The sequence below is a fragment of the Chelon labrosus genome, assembly GCF_963514085.1.
Source record: "Chelon labrosus genome assembly, chromosome: 16".
In the NCBI taxonomy this organism is placed as follows: domain Eukaryota; kingdom Metazoa; phylum Chordata; class Actinopteri; order Mugiliformes; family Mugilidae; genus Chelon; species Chelon labrosus.
Genome location: NC_140349.1, coordinates 9,824,970 through 9,845,098, shown reverse-complemented (window position 1 = coordinate 9,845,098; position 20,129 = coordinate 9,824,970). Strand labels below are relative to the sequence as shown.

The 20,129-nt window shown below is 42.7% G+C and overlaps 2 protein-coding genes across 2 annotated transcripts; both read right to left on the bottom strand.

The window, feature by feature from the left end:
- Nucleotides 1-1,146: 1,146 nt before the first annotated feature.
- On the bottom strand, nt 1,147-7,495 carry rnf115b (ring finger protein 115b). Its single transcript, XM_084562953.1, has 9 exons — nt 7,403-7,495; nt 5,915-5,973; nt 5,714-5,774; nt 5,413-5,624; nt 3,761-3,829; nt 3,554-3,632; nt 3,263-3,356; nt 2,296-2,411; nt 1,147-2,102 (listed from the first exon to the last, which is right to left on the bottom strand). Exons 1-9 carry the CDS (start codon nt 7,478-7,480, stop codon nt 1,980-1,982), a joined length of 891 nt encoding a protein of 296 aa, XP_084419079.1. The 5' UTR covers nt 7,481-7,495; the 3' UTR covers nt 1,147-1,979.
- Nucleotides 7,496-8,936: 1,441 nt separating this feature from the next.
- Nucleotides 8,937-16,998, bottom strand: scamp3 (secretory carrier membrane protein 3). Its single transcript, XM_084563566.1, has 9 exons — nt 16,577-16,998; nt 16,178-16,258; nt 15,017-15,130; nt 14,569-14,689; nt 14,209-14,337; nt 12,433-12,592; nt 12,198-12,299; nt 11,242-11,359; nt 8,937-9,872 (listed from the first exon to the last, which is right to left on the bottom strand). The coding sequence occupies exons 1-9, from the start codon at nt 16,628-16,630 to the stop codon at nt 9,723-9,725; spliced, it is 1,029 nt and encodes a 342-aa protein (XP_084419692.1). The 5' UTR covers nt 16,631-16,998; the 3' UTR covers nt 8,937-9,722.
- Nucleotides 16,999-20,129: the final 3,131 nt, after the last annotated feature.

Sequence of the window (20,129 nt, the reverse complement as noted above, 5' to 3'; positions counted from 1 at the left end):
TGTGACCAGTGGGCTTTTGCATTGTGTTGAACAAATTATTCTCCGACACACTCTTGTAAGGTGATCTCGATTTATTCCGGCAACAACAACAAGACAAACCACCTTGTAATTCAACAGCCCTCTTAGTGGTTCTATGTGAACAAAACAAATAAAACGAGACGGGAAGAAAGTAAGCTCAATACAAAGCAAAAGTTACTCTAGCGTTAACAACACATAATCTTTGCACAGTGAAAGGTCCTTGTCATTAACATATCTTACATATTTGATACAGTATACTTATACTTTTATACTTACCTCTATATTTGTATATAACTCTTTCATCAGACATATTATCAACATGAATGCACAATATATCTCATATATTCTCGTATAGTTTATACATTTTATATTACCCCATATTTTCATATCTTTGTATTTTGCATAGAGATATACTCTCGTACATTTCATACATACTTTTGAAACATTTCTACTTCACTACACTTTTTGTTTTTACCATTTTATTGACAATGCTACTGGATACTGAACTTCTCACCTAACTATTAGCCTGGCGTTACCAGACTTGAGTCAGAATATAAGTTTGGTCACACCCCATTTGGATTTCATTATGTGACATGTTTCTACCCATACAGAGAGAAAACCACCTCTGCATGCAACTGGATGGTCCTACGACCATTCGGAGCTATTTAGTTTTCAACAAATTCAACTTCAGTGTGCTCAGACGTTAAGTACAGTATAGTATGTGTCCCTGATAGTCTTCTGTCCTACATGGCATAAATTACGAATGCAGACCAACTCTCCACTAAAATTTTGGGGGAAGTCAGACTGGCTACCAGGTTAGGTTGTCATTTCTATCGTTTTTTTTTTACTGCGGCCCACTACAATCATTTTTTTCATATGTCCTGACATTGCACCCCTGGCAGGTCTATAAGACAACTCTTAGCTATCATAGCCAAATTCAACTTGTTTTCTTCACAATTCCTGACATTTAATTTTAGTAAACATTAGGATCAATGCTTTATTTTAAGACTGTGCAGTTAGTATTTGGTAGCATTGTCTTTAAATTGTTTAACCTGGGTCAAACGCTTCAGGTAGCCTTTCTCTAGCTTCTTACAATCCAGGAACATTAGCCACTTTCCTCCTGGTAGAACTGGTCTATCTGAGTCAGGTTTGTAGGTCACGCTTTTCCAGTTCTGCTTACAGATTTTGTATGGGACTGAGGTCATGGCTTTGTGAAGGCTATTCCAATGCCTCAACTTTGTTGTCCCTAACCCATTTTGCATCAATATATCAACAATCATCTTCCTTCATCATGATAATCTATTTTCTAGTCAAAGTACCCCCTCATAACATGATGCTGCCACCCCCGTGCTTCACAGTTGGGATGGTGTTCTTCTGTACACCATCAAGGTCAAGTAAAGGTCTTATTCAAATATGCCATGTTATCTCATCTGACTATTAAACAGACTGGTTCGTATATGACTCTGAATCTCACATAATTATTAAAAAGAAGAAGAAGTTGCAAAAGGTGAGGGTCACAGGGTTAAGCTTTAATAACAAGCTTCACGTTGGTGAAACAAAATACTGCACTGAGAATAATGCAAAAGTGTTTCTCCATAACTCTGTGAAGTTCCCGTCATTTTGACAACCACTGGCAGCTCAGTGTTGATTAGTTCATGGCATCCGAGTCAGTCATTTCAGAACACCATTTAAGAGGGCAGCGTACCGAGAAGGACACATCACTTCCGCATCTTGTCTGCAAACTGCTGCATCCTTTTTGTGCGTGGTGTGGCATGAAAATGGCGCGCACACGTTGATGTAGAAAACATTTTGCAGAGATGCGTGAATCAAGTGAACGTCGAAGCTGCACATTATGATCGCGGTGCGTTATGTTTTAAAGCAGTGGGTGCAGAGGGAAAGGTCTGAGGTGAGAGGTGTGCCTCTTGGAGACAGTAAAGGAGGTAGAGTTGTCGACACGTGTCTCAGATCGCCTGCCTTTCCTGTTGCTCCGTCCTGATGGCGCGAGCCTCTGGGAGTTCTGATGTGGGCGGCAGGCTGTTGTCGACGCCTTCAAGGCTTTTCCGACACACTGGGCAAGTATCATGCTATGAGAGAGGAGGGAAAACTTGTAAATCAGCAGGCAAAATGTAGGCTTTTTACAAGTAGGCTACAACCTGCTGCATCGTTTGGTGGAGTAAAAAAAAATGTGCATCCTGCTGTGAGAAACCAATTCTTGACAAGTCTGACAGGCCATCAAACTCCTGAACCCCACTGACCACAGCCACTCCTCATCCTTACCAGCTCCAGCCAAGGCACTATGCATTCATTGTGGAAGTAATGGAGGCAGGGAAGCTTCCTGACGGATTCCCCTAATGTATACTCCTCCCTACAAACTGGACACTCCAATCTGCCATCTGGGAGCAACAAAACCGAAGAAAAATTGTATAAGTGAGTATGTGGGAGAAGAAGAAGAAAACTCACTCAATGATTTATTATTCCTCAAATGTGCAGAACAAGCCTAGAGGCTATTACAGCGTAACACAGTAATACATTTGTACTGTAAAACTGTTTTTTATGATTCACCAGTGCACCTCATAAACAATGCCTTCGTGGCTTAAGTGGTCTCTTCTAAACAATAAAGGGGAGATTAGAGGAGGGAAGGAAGACAGGAGATTGGAAAGACACATAATAGAAGGGAAAGACATGACGAGAGAAGTAAAGGTGGAAGGGAGGACGGAGGCATCTAGAGAAGTATGGTGTGAGGAAAAGACCAGAACAGAGAAGAAGAAAACGGTTAAGGAAGAATAAGAATAAGAGTAGGAAAGGAAAGAGGGAAGAGGAGAGCAAATTAGGAGACAGGAAGGAAAATTAAGAGGAAAAATGAAAGGAGGGGAGGAAAGACTGAAGGACAGAATGAGATAAGAGGACTGATAGAGGGAGGAAAGGCAAGACAGGATAAGGGAAAATTAAAGAAAAGCTAGGAGGAGGAAATTAACCGAGCAGGGAGGTAAAGACAGAGGAACCGCAAGATCAGAGGAAGGAAATAAAGCATGGGAGGAAAGATATGAAAAAGTGGAAATGAAATGGGCACATGGAAGTAAATATAGAAGAATGGGAAAATAAGAGGACGGAAGAGAAGATAACACAAGGAAATTAAAGTGGTGAGGAGATTAAGAGAGAGCGAGGAAAGAAACAGGAGGAGGGATCTGAAAATCTGAAGAGGAAAGAAAAGAGATGCGCGATGCACTGGACATTTAATTCCCACCTGTCTGCTCTTGAGAGATACAAACTGTTGGCAGGGACGAGATCATCTCCTTTTCCGCTGGAGGTGGACCGGTGCTCTCCAGCTGTCCTAATAACTAGGAGAATAAGAAGCAGGAGGTATTAACGTGTAGTTAGAAGGATTTTTAATGAATAGTGTGCAAAAATAGAGCAGCAAGTTGAATAGATTTGGTGACAAAGCATAAAGAGGGATGTGCGTTTCGAGACTGGGGCAGCCAATTTGAAAAAATACAAAAAAGTTGAGAAAGAAGCTAATAAAGCTGTCAAAGCTGACCTCTGTGATGACGCCGTCGAGGCCTCCCTGACCCCATGCATAATCTCCAGGGTTTGAGTACAACTGCAGCATGCTGGATCTGAGAGACGAACAGAAGGGAAAGGGAAAGACCAAGAGGGAGAGAGGGAGAGAGAGAGAGAAGCTGTCACACATGGTTAGATGAAACCAAAAGCAAATGATGTGAAATGAAAATTAAAAAGCGTTTACAGGGCAGCTGGTGCAGCACCGGGGTTTCCGTTGTTGGCAAACAGGCCGGCCAAGAACTGCTGCACGATCCTGAAAAGAGCCAAAGAGACAGACGGTAAAGCTGTCCGCTTTAGAGTGCTTTAAATAGACTTTACTGTATATTCAGATCATACCGTGCATTTACCCAGAATCCAGTAAGTCGGATACTGAGCCGAGTTCACTTTATTTGTGACTGCCCTTATTTGGTGCATCCTTACCAAATATACAGTTTGGACTTGGACTCATTTTTGTCTCTGAAACAGTTTACATGAGTAAATGCCACACCTGGAAAAAAAAATAAAAAACTCCAGAGCGTTTACCTGTTTAAAGGGGAATTACTGTTTTTTACAACCTGGACCTTATTTCTAGCATAAAATACGATTGTTTACTCACCCATATAACTTTGGTGTCATTTGGAGTCATTCGGAAGATATTTAGATCCAGCGGAGCGCCGCGTATATCCATATAGTGGGAGTGACTGGGGCACCGAAACGCAGCCTCTAAATAACGCATTATCTGCCGCGAAACTCGTTCATGTCACCAATATTTTGTTATCGTATGCTAGTGCTATTCCCTGTTGAGTCCGGAGTTACCTGTTGTCTATTTGCAGACGTGCAGCGGTTTGTTGTTCTTTGGCCAGCTGTTCCTCTCTCTGCCTCCGCATCCTCCTTTCAACGAACTCCTCATCCGTATACTCTGACTCAAAACGGTAAGGACGTCCATCAGAAACAAAGTCGTCGTCCACAACCTCAGAATCGGAAAAATATTCAGCCATGTTGCAAAAAACTAGCAGTAGCAAAATTACAGGTAAACACGCCGACTGTCGTGGGTGTTCGCGGCGCTCAGAAATGACATCATTCAGGTCAGAAGGTAGTAGGTCAATCTACAGACCCCGGATGATGATAACAGGTAACTCAGGACTCAACAGGGAATAGCACTAGCATATCATAACAAAATATTGGTGAAATGAACAAGTTTCGCGGCAGATAATGCGTAATTTAGAGGCTGCGTTTCGGTGCCCCATTCACTCCCACTATATGGATATACGTGGCGCTCCGCTGGATCTAAATATACTTACGACTCCGAATGACACCGAAGTTATATTGGTGAGTAAATGATCATATTCTATGCCAGAAATAAGGTCCAGGTTGTAAAAAACGGCAATTCCCCTTTAATTGATGAGAAAATCTGGACATAGGTGCCTATGTATAAAAATGGTTGTAAACCCCATACCTTTGCCTCAATGCAGATGTAAATACCCTTAAATTAAAGGTGAGAGTCTGCACTCGGAGTCCATATTCATTATATAATTGGAACTTCACTATGATTATAAAGACAGTTAAAAAACTTAAAAAAAACAGAGAAATGTCATATTTTATGAGGAGCTTACTGTTATGTAATAACTGTAAAACCATGTGTTAACATATTCCTTGACTATTAGTGGGAAAGAGACAAATTGTCCTCTTCCTTACAGATTATAATAAGTTTAAGATTTTTAAAATGTTTAAGATAATGTGAGAATTGCCCTCTTGTTGCTGTTATTTGCCAAACTTCTATCTACTGCAATACGTAGTGCTGTTTTCTATTTTCTATTAGTTTAATTTCTCATGTTCTTCTGTCTCATGTCCACACACCCTTCCACTGCAGGCCTCTGTTCAGACCTCGGCGACCTTTCTTGTTCGGGGTTGGAAGGAGGCTCCGGCTCCGTGGCCTCGGCAGCGACCGGTGACGGCGTCGAAGGACTGCTCTGACCCGCGGATACCTGCTCGCTGTCGTCAGGGTCGGACTCCGAGGAGGGCGGATGCGACAGCAGAGCAGAGCCCTCCATAAACAGCAGCTGCCATAACTTGGACAGAGACCAGAGAAGCTAAGTGTCAAACAAAGCCCGAGAGAAAGAGGAGTGTTCTTATTAAAATGCCACTTATGAGGACATACTTCTGAGAACAACGAGTTTGAATCGTCGCTGGGGACGGAGGCCGCGCTGTCCTGCAGGAGACTAGACAGCGAAGAAGAATCTGTCAGTGGTTTAAAATGAAAAACGCAGCTCTCAAGCGCCTCACGGTTCAAATGAAGTTTTGAAATGAAAATTCATTTCATAACCCAGCATAAGCGTACATTTAAACACCAAAGCTGTACCTGGAGTCTTCTGGCACCTCCTCAATGAAGCCAGAGTCACATCTAGGGCACACCAAATCCTGAAGGAGAAAAAACTGCTTCACAGATATGAACAAAAGTATGCACACACACACAAATGTCTCATGTCAGTCAACTTTTATGGGGATTAATATGCTGCCGTAACAGACTTTGTTCCCCATGAGTATGATTTTAGAGCCTGGCTGCAGCTGGGAATTTTTTACAGTTACCCACAGTTTTATTAGCAAGGTCGGGTGGAGATGTTTGGCCACAGCTGGCGTTTCAGTTCATCCTAAATATGCTGATAATGGCTAAGATCAAAAAGGCATCTCAAACCCTGAGGCTACCAGGCCACAGTGACTATCCCAGGTCACTGTTAACCTGCATGAATGAGTTGTTCCCAAAGTGTTACCGGAAAAACTGGAAACACACTATTGGCTAAGATTACATCGTATGCTGCTGCAGCATGCGAAACAAAAGGACACAGTCAAAGCCACAAAACCTCGTCCTCGGTTTGGCTCTAACTGTGTTGCGCAACAACATCCCCTTTGCCCTATCTCCAAGGTTTCTGCTATTTCCTACTCTCAACTTTCACTCTCCTGGAGGAGTCTTACATTCTACAATTTAAAAACGTACACAATGTACAACTTTTAAGCCAATAATTAATGGGGGATTCGATATTTTGGTGCATTTGGGTACATTTAGGGTGGCACTGTGGAGGAAGGAATGTCCTGGAACATGATTAATGGACCTGTTAACTTAATATTTAATATGAACATCCAAGCCATACATAGAAAAGTGTCTGGTCAATATTTTCCGACGTGCTAAAAGTTGCAAGGCCGTGTTTCCAAACTCCTGGCGCATTCGCTCTACAACAACGGTATCAGTGCGTAATTGTGCCATTAAGTGTCAGCTGCGCAGCAAATGCGCTCCAGCAGCCGCGGTTCCACAGTGCTCACACACAGGGTTATGTCTCCCGGAGAACACAGCCTCCAAATGATTCTGCTTTTCGTCTGTAGTGGGAGAGAAGTAGGACAACTCTTACTGAACCAGAGATTAACAAACAAGGCGAAAGGCACCGATCTGAGGCTCTGGCATGTGATAGTTTGCGAAGCCGTGGTGGCGCATGTGATGACACCCACGCAGTCCCTCTTACGTCTCTCACATGCAGTTGACAGTAGACAACTGGACACAACAGTGGCGCTTCTAAATATGGAAACGTGAATCGCCAGACCTGACTGCCTCACTCCTATCTTAGAGTTTTCTTTGCGCACACGAATAAAACCAACAAATCGCGGTCGCATGCCTACTCAAGCAATCCCAGCGATTATACTTTTAGAGGAAATAGTTACAAATCAACCGGTTTGTAGGAAAGCAAAAAAAAAAAAGAAAGCGATCTCCAAATCTTAATCCCACCCTTCGTGGGATCGTGCATGATATCCAGATCAGCACACGTGGAACAAAAGCACTCTCTCCAAAAAGCAGACTCACCGGGAGTTTGGGGGTCGTCTCACATTTACAGCAGTGACAGAAAAACCGGTGTTGTGGTGTATCCGGGGCCTCCGCCATCTTCACGGTGAAGAGCAGCGCCTGACGTCGGTGCAGCAGCCCATAAAAGTCCCACACTGGGGGTCAGAGCCCGTCCTGGAGGGTTTGACATGTCAGGAAACCAAACCAAAACCGTAACCGAGCACAGAGGGCACGGTCCGCTCTCTGTTTGTGTTTTATAAATAAAGCTTCAGAGATATTTTTGGAGTGGTTAAGAGTAAATGTTTATGACATATTTTGAGGAGATCGCACGTCTCCCCTGCAAAGATCAGGTTGCAGAAAAACACCATAGCTTAAAAATAAGCAAAGTTGTCATCATGGGCAAGGATGCAGTTTGCTCTGGGTGTGTTGGGGGTCGCCAGAGAATAAGATATATTTAAGGGGGATTCTTTTTTCTTCTTCTTTTTTCAGCTTCAAAATGTAGCAATTAATTGACTTAATAGGATAAATGTTCAGAGTAAACAGCCCAGGCTGTTTCCTAGAAACGTATATCCAGCTAATGGGTTTTACAAAACAGAGGTCCCCAAACACCGGGCCTTGGACCATTACTGGTCCCCAAAGCATTTGTTACCGGACTCTGAGGAAATGATGTCATTCAACAACAAAAAAAAAGAAAGAAAGATAAACGAATAACATTATAAGCTATTTGTGCGATAATTACACTAAGCTTGTCTGTCTGAGCTCCCCTCGCCAGAAAGGGGACATCACTGGAACAAAAGGTCAGTTACAGGCTATGTTCACATGGAGAATCACACTGATTAAAGAGTCCAACTTAACTGTTCACATGAACGTGGATAAGATATATGCACCTATGTGCCCCAATAATCGATCAAAATATACCCCGATTGGGCATAACATTATGACCACCTCCTAATATTGTGTAGGTCTTCCTTGTGCCTCCAAGTGACTCATCAAGAGAATGGACATGGGCCTTCTGAGGGTGTCCTGTGGTGTCTGGCAACAGGGTGTTGTCAGTTGGGGCCTTTGGGTCCTATGTGTTGAGGGGAGGGGCCTCTGTGGATCATCCCACAGTTACTTGATCAGTTTGGGATCTCGTGAATTTTGAGGCCAGGTCAACACCTTGTGCTGTTCTCTATGTCAAGGAGTGTCATTGCTATGGGGTGGGGGTGCCTGGTCTGGTCTAGGTGGGTGCTACATGGCTAAGTAACGTCCACACGAATGAAAGGGTCCAAAAATTTCCCAGTAGAACGTTGTTCACTTCTCCTCTCAGTGGTTTTAATGTCGTGGCTGATCTGTGTTTATTCCAAACTCTATAGTAATTCTGCTACCTACATGTTTGGGGCTGTTATCAGATTATTAATTAAATAATAGCGTCCATATAAACATAGCAAACAACCTTTAGATGATATATTAAGATGCTGGTGCTAAAAGTATCATGACTGAGTAAGTTAAAACTAAAATATAGCATTAAAATACATTTGCCAGGTAGCAAAAAGAGCAGAGACGGTGAAAGCATGACAATACATTTTTATTAAAAGCAAGACTGTGACGTGTATAATAACAGTAATAATAATAATAATCACAAGCAGCATTAACAGAACAGTGACAGATACAGGAACCAAAACAACACATGTTCATTATCTTTACAGTATGAGAAGTTTTGGCGGTACAGTAAATAGACATTCTCATTTGCAACAGTAACAGAACAACTTGTTAGTGTAGGCGACAAAAAAACAAAAAACAAAAAGAAAATTAATGATGGCTAAAGTTGAGCCACTGAGGCGTGGATCAAATGTTACTATGGCAACATTTCAATGTTCAGCCCCGCTCTCGCAATTACTTTCAAACATGGCGCTTTTTTTTTATTTATTTTTTTTAAACACAAAACATCCCACTTGGCACAAAGCTTGTTTTTCTTTATATAGAAAAAAAAAAAAAAACATTTCCCTGCGTTCTCAGAAATTTTGTACAACTGCACCAACTTCCTTATTTCAGCATCTCGTTTTTTTTGTTTTTTTAATATACTTCACGGCATCTTTCTGCCCCTTGAATCAACAATTTGTCGACTCGGTTTGGCAATGTAGCTAACTTGTCCTGTACACCTTTAGAAATTAGACCATCCCACTTCTATCTCATGCACGTGCCCTTAAGTTTAGTTGCCCAGGTGTAATTATATAGACTCGCCTCCCCCTCCTCGAATTCAAATCACCTGTGGGGAAATAAATACCAAACTAAACCTCGGTCGAGCTGGAAGGGTCCTCTCCTCTTCATCATCCCCCTTTCCAGCCCTGCTCGTCCCTCTCTATCGAGGTGCGGTGAAGGCCCCCTGCGCGGCGGTAGTGGCGGCGTTGGCAGCGGCCTGGCGTACGGCCTGATTGGACATGACTTCGGTGGTGAACTCGGCCTGGGCCTTCTGGAAGCTGGCATCGGTTTGCCTGTACAGGCTGTGGATCTGGAGCGGGGGGGAAGAGCGGAGCACGTTGACACCCGATACGAGCAGCAGTTCATCGTCACATTATTCCCCATTGTGAGGGTGGAAGAGATACCCACAACCCGATACCGTGGCTATTCTTTGAGCCGCTTGTTATCTACGGCAGGTGGACCACCTGGGCAAAGTGTTGAGAGTGTTCGCATAGACCAGGTAGAAAGTAAATACAGAGTGACAGGTTTGCTTTTTACGTTCTTCCTTTGACCTATTTAGGTGACCCACTGCACCGTGTCCCATTCATTTTAGCCTCAGTGAAAGCATTTACAAACACAATCCAGTTATTTAGGCAATTATTTAACTAGTCCTTCACTTGTTGATTGAATTTGAATGGCCACTTATAAAGTCTAAACTCCTCAAAATAAAGAAGCTAGAAATAAACAAGCCAATCGAATAAGTGGTACGACGTCTTCAGGAAAACAAGTTCAGTCGGCTTTGATATTTTTTTGTTTTTTTATAGATATTTCATGAACTGAGATACTACGCCGATCAGGCATAACATTATGACCACCTTCTAATATTGTGTAGGTCTCCCTTGTGGCTCCAAAACAGTTGTGACTCATCAGAGAATGGACATGGGCCTTCTGAGGGTGTCCTGTGGTGTCTGGACAACATAATGTTGTTAGTGGGGGCCTTTGGGTCCTATGGGTTCAGGGTAGGGGCCTCTGTGGATCATCCCACAGATAGTTGATCAGTTTGGGATCTAGTGAATTTGGAGACCAGGTCTTTTTTTTGAGTTGTTCCTAAACCGTTTTTGTGTGTTTGCCTGTGTCAGGCTACATCCTGCTGGGGATGGCTGCTACCATCAAGGAGTGTCATTGCTATGGGGTGGGGGTGCCTGGTCTGGTCTAGGTGGGTGCTACATGTCTAAGTAACATCCACATAAATGAATGCCAGGTCCAAAAGTTTCCCAGCAGAACATTGAATTGTCACAAGATGGTCAATGTTATTCACTTCTCCTGTCAGTGGTCATAATGTTATGCCTGACTGGTTCGGTCTGGCTAGGTCTTCATCTAAAGAATTCACACAGTTTTGATGTTCAGGCTCTTTCAAATACGGCCTTGTTTTTTTAACGCAATGGCCGTGAACAAACCAACGGATTTACCTAACTGATTTCACTGTTGTCATGTATGCAGGGATATGGTTAACTATGGTTAACTCTATGCAAATACCACAACCCATGTTAGATCAAACCCAGGATACTAATTTACATGTAAACACAGTGAATTACTCTATATAAGTCACCTGTGTTAATGCTCTAAGGACTGTTTTTTTTTTTTTTTTTAATGGTGCAGCTCCAAGTAGCCACTTAATTATTCCTTACAGGGATACTCACCCTCTTCAGCATGACAATCCCCATGGCGGTTTGGGCAGTAAAGAGGATGGAGTTTATCATCATGATCACACCAACGGGGACGCTGCTCTTCAGAGCGGCCAGGCTCACAATCCACCCACTGAGGGGAAAAAAGGAAACAAGACCGAAAAATAAAACAATAAAGCGAGAGCGGTGAGGTGTGTGTGGTGGGGGGGGGGGGGGGGGTCAATTAATATCTTTGTTTGCACCTGGAATTAAAAACAAATCTGCATCTGAATCGTTACCTACACAATGTATGAACACCTGGCATTGATTATGCGCCTATTATCTACAGTTTGTCAGCACTTAAAATAAAATAGGACACTGTGTAGCTTGCCATCAAATGAAAAAAGTTCCACCACCTTATAAAGAGTTAAAAGTAAAGGCTGTGACACACCAGGCTGACGCCCAGTGAGCGTTTGTTGCCCTATTCAACACGTGAACAGCGTCGGTGAGGAACCTCTCTCTGATTGGCCGATCAGCTTAGTGAACGGAGGTGGTAGCGCTCCTTTTACACCTCCATCTCAAATGAATATGCAGAGATACCAATATATCCACAACAACATTAATATCTAGAATTAATACAGTCTACGGCAGCTTGGTTTGTACCTTCTCCTCGCTCACTAGCCTCCCAGCTAACAGCTCCTCAGGTTTCCCCTTTTTGAATGGCAAATACAGACTACTGCCACCTGCTGGTAGGAAGAGTTATTTCCTTTCACGCAGACGTAGAGCGTATGTGCCGTGTGAATAAGTTAAAATGCAACTTTTTGGTCCAGACACAAGCAACATGAGGCAGCGCAGCAGCTGGTTTGGTGTGTCCAGGCCTTAAGCTGTCCTTTCTTATCCAGATTAGACACATTTTAATGCAGGTTTTAACATGCACCGAAAGAGACTTGCTCCTTTCTAACAAAGAGAAGGTTTGTGTGTATTAGTCATACCTGAACCCCCATCCAGGGATGCCGATGGTCATGATAACAAAGACGCCGACTTGGGCGAAGAAGACGAAGAAGAAGACGAAGAAGTTGAAGGAGCTGTCACTCCTAGAAGAGAGAAAATAAGCTGAAGCTAGAGCTAAACACAGCGACGGCCCCCCGCTCAGATCAGAGACTGTTTTCTGAACTCTGTTAAGGTTAAAAAAAATGTTATAGTACGGTCCAAGATGGTGGCACTCACCTGAAGGCTTTGTACACAGGTCGATACCAGCAGACGAAGGAGCAGGGGGTGAAGAGGAGGGCCCAGAGGATAGCGAGGCCCAGGCCGACTCCCATGGTCGTATCCACACAGAACACGGCCACAGAGGAGATGAGGTTGAAGAGCATCGTGCCAGTGCAGACTAGACGTTGTTCAAGACGGAGTTTAAAAACGAGAGACAGGGATTAATGAGGGGAAACAACCGCAGTACGAGTTCAAGGGTAAAAACCCGAGCCGCTCTTCCTCCCTTCAACGCCTATTTGTCAGGATTTTGGCTGATGCAACGTGGCGCCATTTGTTGCCACTTCTCTTTGTCCGCTGCTGGATTTACACCATGTTCCCGTTTAAAATCCGTTTTATTTCGTGTTATCATGTTATTTTTATTTGCTTTTAAAAGGAAGGTAGTTTCAAGCCATTTGAAGTATTAGTCACAAACAGTAATAAAAATCCAAACTATTCATTATTAACGTTGCACACATTATTAATTATATGCTTTTAATGAGTGGTAGTGGAAGGCAGTGAAGCATTTGGGGAAAATAAATCTGCAAAAATGCTAATTGACTAAACATTAATTATGTAACCTCATGAGCTATTACAGACTGCTTTAAAGTATTAATCAGATCATAAGTATGCGAGGCGACTAGTCACTGCAGCCTTTCATCATGCATGTTGAACTTTTGCTGTATATTTTAGTTTTTTAAAAACCTCCAATATGCTACTATACACCGATCAAGCATAACATTAAAACCACTGACAGGAGAAGTGAATAACATTGATCATCTTGTGACAATCCAATGTTCTGCTGGGAAACATTTCGACCTGGCATTCATTCATGTGGATGTTACTTAGACATGTAGCACCCACCTAGACCAGACCAGACACCCCCACCCCATAGCAATGACAATCCTTGATGGCAGCAGCAACCATCCCCAGCAGGATGCAGCCTGACACAGGCACACACACAAAAACGCTAAAAAACAAAAAAAGACATGAAGAACATCCAAATTCACTAGATCCCAAACTGATCAAGTATCTGTGGGATGATCCACAGAAGCCCCTCCCCTCAAAGGACCCCACTAACAACATTATGTTGACAGACACCACAGGACACCCTCAGAGGGCCCATGTCCGTTCTCTGATGAGTCAGAACTGTTTTGGACGCACAAGGGAGACCTACACAATATTAGGAAGGTGGTCATAATGTTATGCCTGATGATCGGTGTATCTTATAAATGTAATTTAATATTAAAAAAAAATACAAAATAAAATATTGAGTTGGTTCTGCTTTCTAAAAGTATAAATTTGTTTTCCTTTCTCTCTGTCCTTTTAAAAACCAGAGTCAAAGTTTAATCGAAATCACACTGGTAGAGGCTAAACGTAAATTTTTGAATATGCATTTGCACCTGAAAGGAGACACGCCTCTTCCCTTTTTCTGTGTGTGTGTGTGTGTGTGTGTGTGCGTGTCATTAACATCATCTTATTTGCTTTCCACAAACTGAATTGTTTCTCGTCTAACAGCCCCGAGTAAGTGGGTGCCTCCAGCCCTAAATCTAGCAGTGAAGTGTCAGAGTCTTTGTGCAAACATTCAGGCTCTCAAGACAAACAGGGCAGAAGACGTCAGCGTTTTACTGCCCTCCGTTGGTTAAGCGTCAAGAGTAAATTTCAGTCCTTCCGATCACATAAACCACAGACTCTTCACGTCACACCAGCCAAAGAGCTTCGTATAGTTATTATATAGAAGAAATTACAGGAACTCACACATCCAGAAGTAGTACATCATGGTGACGGTCTGCTGGAAGCGCTGGGTGATCTCCACACTGATGTCCTGGTAGAAGCAGGGGCCCACGGGGCAGAATGAAGGCAGCGGGGGCCAGTTATTCTGACGCGCTGAAGGAGAGAATAAAGTGGCATTGACAGCGGTTTCTTCTACTAAAAGTCAATAATAATGTGTAGCCATCGATTCAGTACAAATTTGTCATATTTACAAAACCCTGTGGTGTACTGTATATTATAAAAAATATGTAATACCACAATGATGCTCATATTATTCTTGTATTTCAAGACATTTCTTTCGGCTCTCAGATTTACACCAAACTCCCTCCCCATCCCGTCTCTTACAGGCTCCGGGTCCGAGGCCGTGCGCCTGAAGCTCCCGCTCTCTCCTCTCCAGCTCCTGGGCTTTCTTCTCCAGCTCCTCCTGCTTCTTCAGGAGCTCCGCTGTGGTGGCGTTCACCGCGGTCTGCACACAGCGAGACAACGGGTCAACGAGGCATCAAAAACTCCGTGTCAACGGCTCGAAGAGAAAAATGCTGCGTTTAGGTCATTAATAATAAAACAAAAGGGGGACGGGGGACGATCGTAAGGGATTCACAGAGGCGATGCTTTCAGAGTATGTCGGTCCATGAATCAGCGTTTATGAAAGCGATGTCTGAAGTGAAGTCTAAACGTAGGTGTAGTGGTTTGAGTGAGTTATTTAGAGTGGACTATTTAACAAACCAATCAAATGGAGACCTGTTTAGGTTGTAAACCTTCACCTAAAGTGTCTGCTACATTACAGCGTGCGTACCTGGGAGGTGTAGGAGCCATAGTTGCGAGGCTCAGTCGGTGTTGTCCTGCTGGGTGGGGTCTGTGCAGGCACAGATGGAGCAGAAGGAGACGTGGCTTGATACGGAGGCGGAGGCTGCAACATATTCAATAAAGATTTAACGTGAGTTGGGTCAGAGAGGGACTGACTTGGCAATAAGCGTTCAAAATGAATGAGCGGACAGATTGTTTAGCCTTTTATGCGTCTACGTTCGGCCTGCATGCTATATCCATTTTAGCAGCAATAATTCCTTTCCGTTTTATCCCATCTTACTATCTTAACCTGGGAATTAGGTCATAAGTTCCCCTGCTAATGTGTAATCAATTATTTGACTTGTGGCTTTCATACCGACAGAGATCTACTTGGGTTTCATTCCCGTCTCCGTCGTGTTTGCTAACACCAAGGACTGACAGGAAGTATACATGGATCCAGGCTGTTTCCTAGCAACAAAACTCCACCGACACGGCCCTTAACTTAGACTCAAGCCGTTTCCTGGCAACAAAAACTGTATATATGTGATATAGTCTTTTTGTTTTTTTTTCCTCAAAGCAGAAAACTGTGCAAGGGCTTCACACACTCACTGTGTGTCACCTACTTTGAGCTATTTTGATTTTTCTTTTTAAAAAAAAAATAAAACTGTGTCAGTCGGTTGCTGATGTGGAAGCGGTTTCATAACGTAAAGTTTTTCTTCTGCTTTCAGGCGTCCGAGTCACCGTACACATGTTTGATTTGTTCAGCGAATTCAAACTGAATAAATAAGTGAAGTGAAACAAAACTGACTGCCAAGCTGGCAAAGAGACTCTGCAGAGTTTGGAGAGCCTTCATTTAAATCAGTTTCAAATAATAATAATAATATTTATTTTTTTTTAAAAATCGCGGATGCATAATTTGTTTTAAATGTTTTGACACACGTTTGAGGTGTGCGCTGTTAGCTTGAGTTTATATAGAAGATAATGTCTGCAGCCTTGTCTTAAGCTAAGTGGGAACTCAGTCTAAAACTGTACAAAATGCACAGACAGTGGAAGATGGAGAAGGTTAACGGGAACAAAGGAAGAGCACCAATTGTGCACCTTGCTAAAAAAATAAACGTGATTGCAAACTGCAAAAAGTTAAAGAACAATAAAACAGTCAAATATAACATACCCCAGTGGTATTATCAAAGGGGTTGTAGAGGTCCAGTGTGGCGTAGCCTGTGTTGCTGCTGTGTTGAGTCACTGCAGGGTCCTGGCAGACAAAACACAGACAAACAGAGTTATTCTATTACCACAGCAATAACTATAATTTGCTCTGGTGCAGCATTAAAAGCCTCATTTAACCAAACTAACAGGCCCTTTATTCGTGTGTTCATTGTTTGGAGAGGAGCTACAAGTGGAGGAGGCCTAGAAAAACACACACACACACACACACACACACACTCGTCACATGAGCAGCAACACGCCAGCTATTACACAGAGCCAACATCTACCACTTTCATCCGTGTATATATATATGAAAGACACAACAACAGAGGCTAATATTAGCTTGATCCTTCACGTCGCTCACCTGGAAAGGGTTTTGGTCTTCCATCGGCTCTGGGAAGCTGGTGTATTTTGACATGTCGACGGCAGCTAACGTCAAGGAGCCACCACCTGCTGCTGCTAATGTTAACGACAGATAAAAAAGAAACGAAGCAGATTAAACGCTGCGTTTCCTCATGAAAACGAAAGGACGGACGATGGTGGAGCGGGTTTATTTTCTGTGAGCTAGCTACACGCCCCTCCGGTGCTCATCTCCCCCCCCTCCTCGGTTTAAATAACACGAATTCTAACTGTTTGGACCGTTAAATAACGGTTGTATTCACTGAACCGTTTCCCCCTGCTTTAACACCGGCTGTCAGGATCTGGTTTCCAGCAACGTGACGCCGCCTGACGGCTGAGTTGATGGGATATTTTCCTCCGCAGGAAAAACAACTGGTATACCGGAAGTAGCCGGACGAAAAGGCTTGGTCATGTGACAGCTGCTGCGGCAGAAGGTCACGTGGAGACGTTAGGGGGGCCTTAACCTTTTTTTTTTTTTTAAATATATAATAAAATAGTGTTAAAAAGTGCAATATTTCCCTCAAAAGTCTGGTAGAGTGCGAGTATAAAGTATAAAATATAATTTTACCTCAGCACATCACAGTAACTAAACACTGCCTCATTTAATTAAGCAAATAGGTACGAGCCTCCTATTGGATAATTACTGCATGGGTGATTATCTTTCAGCTGGCAACAAGTTATTTAAGCCCAACTGATGCAATGAGTAGCTTCTCATTTCTTAAACAACCATGTCTAAAGACACATCCTGTGGTCGTGGAAAAGATGTTAGTCTGTTTGAGAAGGGTCAAATCATTGGCAGTCCCCCCTCAACAACAGGTAAGTACCCAGTCGTTAATAGAAATTAGCTGCACCAGTTTCTGGTTATTAGCATAACAAGCAAGTTTTTTTCAGGAGGAGTTCCTATTTAAACCTCAGACTTCCCATCAGTCCCCTAGAACTGAAGAAGCGATTCGGATGAGTGGTGAAACGTCTTCTCAAAAAAACTCTACAAGTCCAGTTGCCTTTTTTAACCTTTGTTGGATATACTATGACCTGGATGACTGAGAACCTTCACAGACATGCATCAAGCAGAGAAAGCATCTAAGGAGATTGTAGAAACTACTAAAATTGGGTTAAGAACTGTTCAACGCATTATTAAAAACTGGAAGGATAGTGGGGAGCCAACGCATCAGGGTAAGAAGAGAGGCAGATGAAGTGATGCACCCATCATGCCTAGTGTCTACTGTACAAGCCTGTGGGGGCAGTGCTGTGATCTGGGGTTGCTGCAGTTGCTCAGGTCTAGGTTCAGCAACATTATGCGTCCAAAAAATTAGGTCAGCTGACTACCTGAACTGAATCACCAGGTTATTCCATCAATGGATTTATTCATATTCCAAGATGACAATACCAGGATTCATGGCTGCTCAGATTGTGAAAGAGTGGTTCAGGGAGCATGAGACATCATTTTCACACATGGATTGGCCACCACAGAGTCCAGACCTTAATCCCATTGAGAATCTCTGGGATGTACCGGAGAAGGCTTTGTGCAGTGGTCAGACTCTCCCATCATCAATACAAGATCTTGGTGAAAAATGAACGCAACACTGGATGGAAATAAATCTTGTGACATTGCAGAAGCTTTTCGAAACAATGCCACAGCGAATGCGTGCTGTAATCAAAGCTAAAGGCGTATTATTATGACAAATTGGCACTCTATTTTTAAAGTCACAATTTAAATCACTTGAATAAAAGCTAAGTTTTTCTAAATTAACAAGATTATTATATATAGTAACATGTATTTCAACCACAGTTAATTCTGAATAAATCCGTGAGTGGTGCTTCAAAAGCCAGTCACATAAATAGGCAACGGTTTCTTGGTGAATCCTACTTCAAGATGGCATTTGTCCAAAAATGTTTAAGAAAGGCAACTGGACTCGTAGAGTTTCTTGAAAACGTTTCGAAACTCATCCGAGTAGCTTCTTCAGTTTTAAGGGACTAGTGGGGAGTTGAGGTTTAAATGGGAACATCTGTGGGTGTAGCCCATGCTTTCTATGCTTAGCTCTTCCGTTTGTCATAAAGTCTTGATCAGCGGACCGTTTGACCTCTGACCTTCTAGCGAAAAGCTGCAGAGCATCCCAGATCATTTATTAACTCGTTAACACATACACGTGCAGACTTGATGGATTGCTGCAAAAAAAAATACATTTGTTAAATCCTGTAAACACCAAATGTGTCTTTAATAAGGTAACAAACATTTAAAAAAGGAGCGAGCAAGTTTTGCAGAGGATTACGTTTAACTGTCAGGCAGTCGCAGGTGTGTTTTTATCAGGCGGTTTACAGCCACCCAGTTGGGACGTCTGGGCCAGAGGGTTTAATAATTAACCCACATCATCATAATTTACCTCTTCTTGTGCTTTTTCTGCGTTTCAGTGTTTTTGCAGACTAGAAACGACAGCGGCTTTAAATAGCTAAATTAAAGATAACAGAATATGCTTTAGCAGTCTGTGCAGACACGCCAACGATAACAAATTAGAGCCAGTGGAAACATCATTTTGATGGGTGCTTTATTTCCTTAACATTATTTTAACTGAACTACTCTATATAAAAACCTCACACATAGCTTTGCTGCAGGCTAAATATGGAGTTACTGCTTGTTCTCAGTCTTCACCATGTCTGCTTTTATGTAACTGCTCATGTTAAGCTTAAAGTAACGTGGCAGTAGTTGCCTCCTCTACCAGTAGATGTCACTCTTGTACACTGCTGATCACAGAACGAGAACTAACAGAAGTGGGATTTGCACATTAGCTAATTGCTGCAACAAATATATATATTTTTAAATCATATTTCATTGCACTGGACACACACGCTTTAACATTTTCAAATGCAATCTTGTATTGGAAGCATACTTGTACTGAATACAACATGTTATATTCATTAGACCTGTTGCATCAGTTTCCTATTGTTTCAGTTTGTGCAGGATGCGTTTTGCAGGTTCCTCGCCGTCCTTCTCATTTATGACCCCTGCAGTCAGTCTGAGCAGCAGCAGCAGCAGCCGCAGGAAGGATTACACCCTCAGCTTCACCACTTTGTACACATTTCATGGCCTAATGCCCTTGTACAATCCAGCCTGGCCTCTTTTCACTCTCCTCTCCTCACATGGGGTCACATGGATGAGGGCAGTCATATGATTTTTATCACAAACATGAACATATATACTGTGCAGTAGATATACCCCGACCTGGTCACACACGTACTGTGCCTTATTCATGAGTAGTCGCAGTAGTTTAGGTACACTAGTGTAATTTAATACTAACTCTCAGCTTCATGAGGGTTATGGTATTAGTTTAAAATAACTGAGAGCTGCTGATTCATCTGTGTTTTCATTTCGGTGGCTGTGGCGCTCTGACTCATGTTTCTGTTATTTCGACAGCCTCCTTTTTTTTGTTTAGTTCAGTCCAGTTTAACGGCACCCGAAACTACATCCTCCAAAATAATCAAACAATTGAATTACACCCTCCCTCTCTTCCGCTGTTTCAACA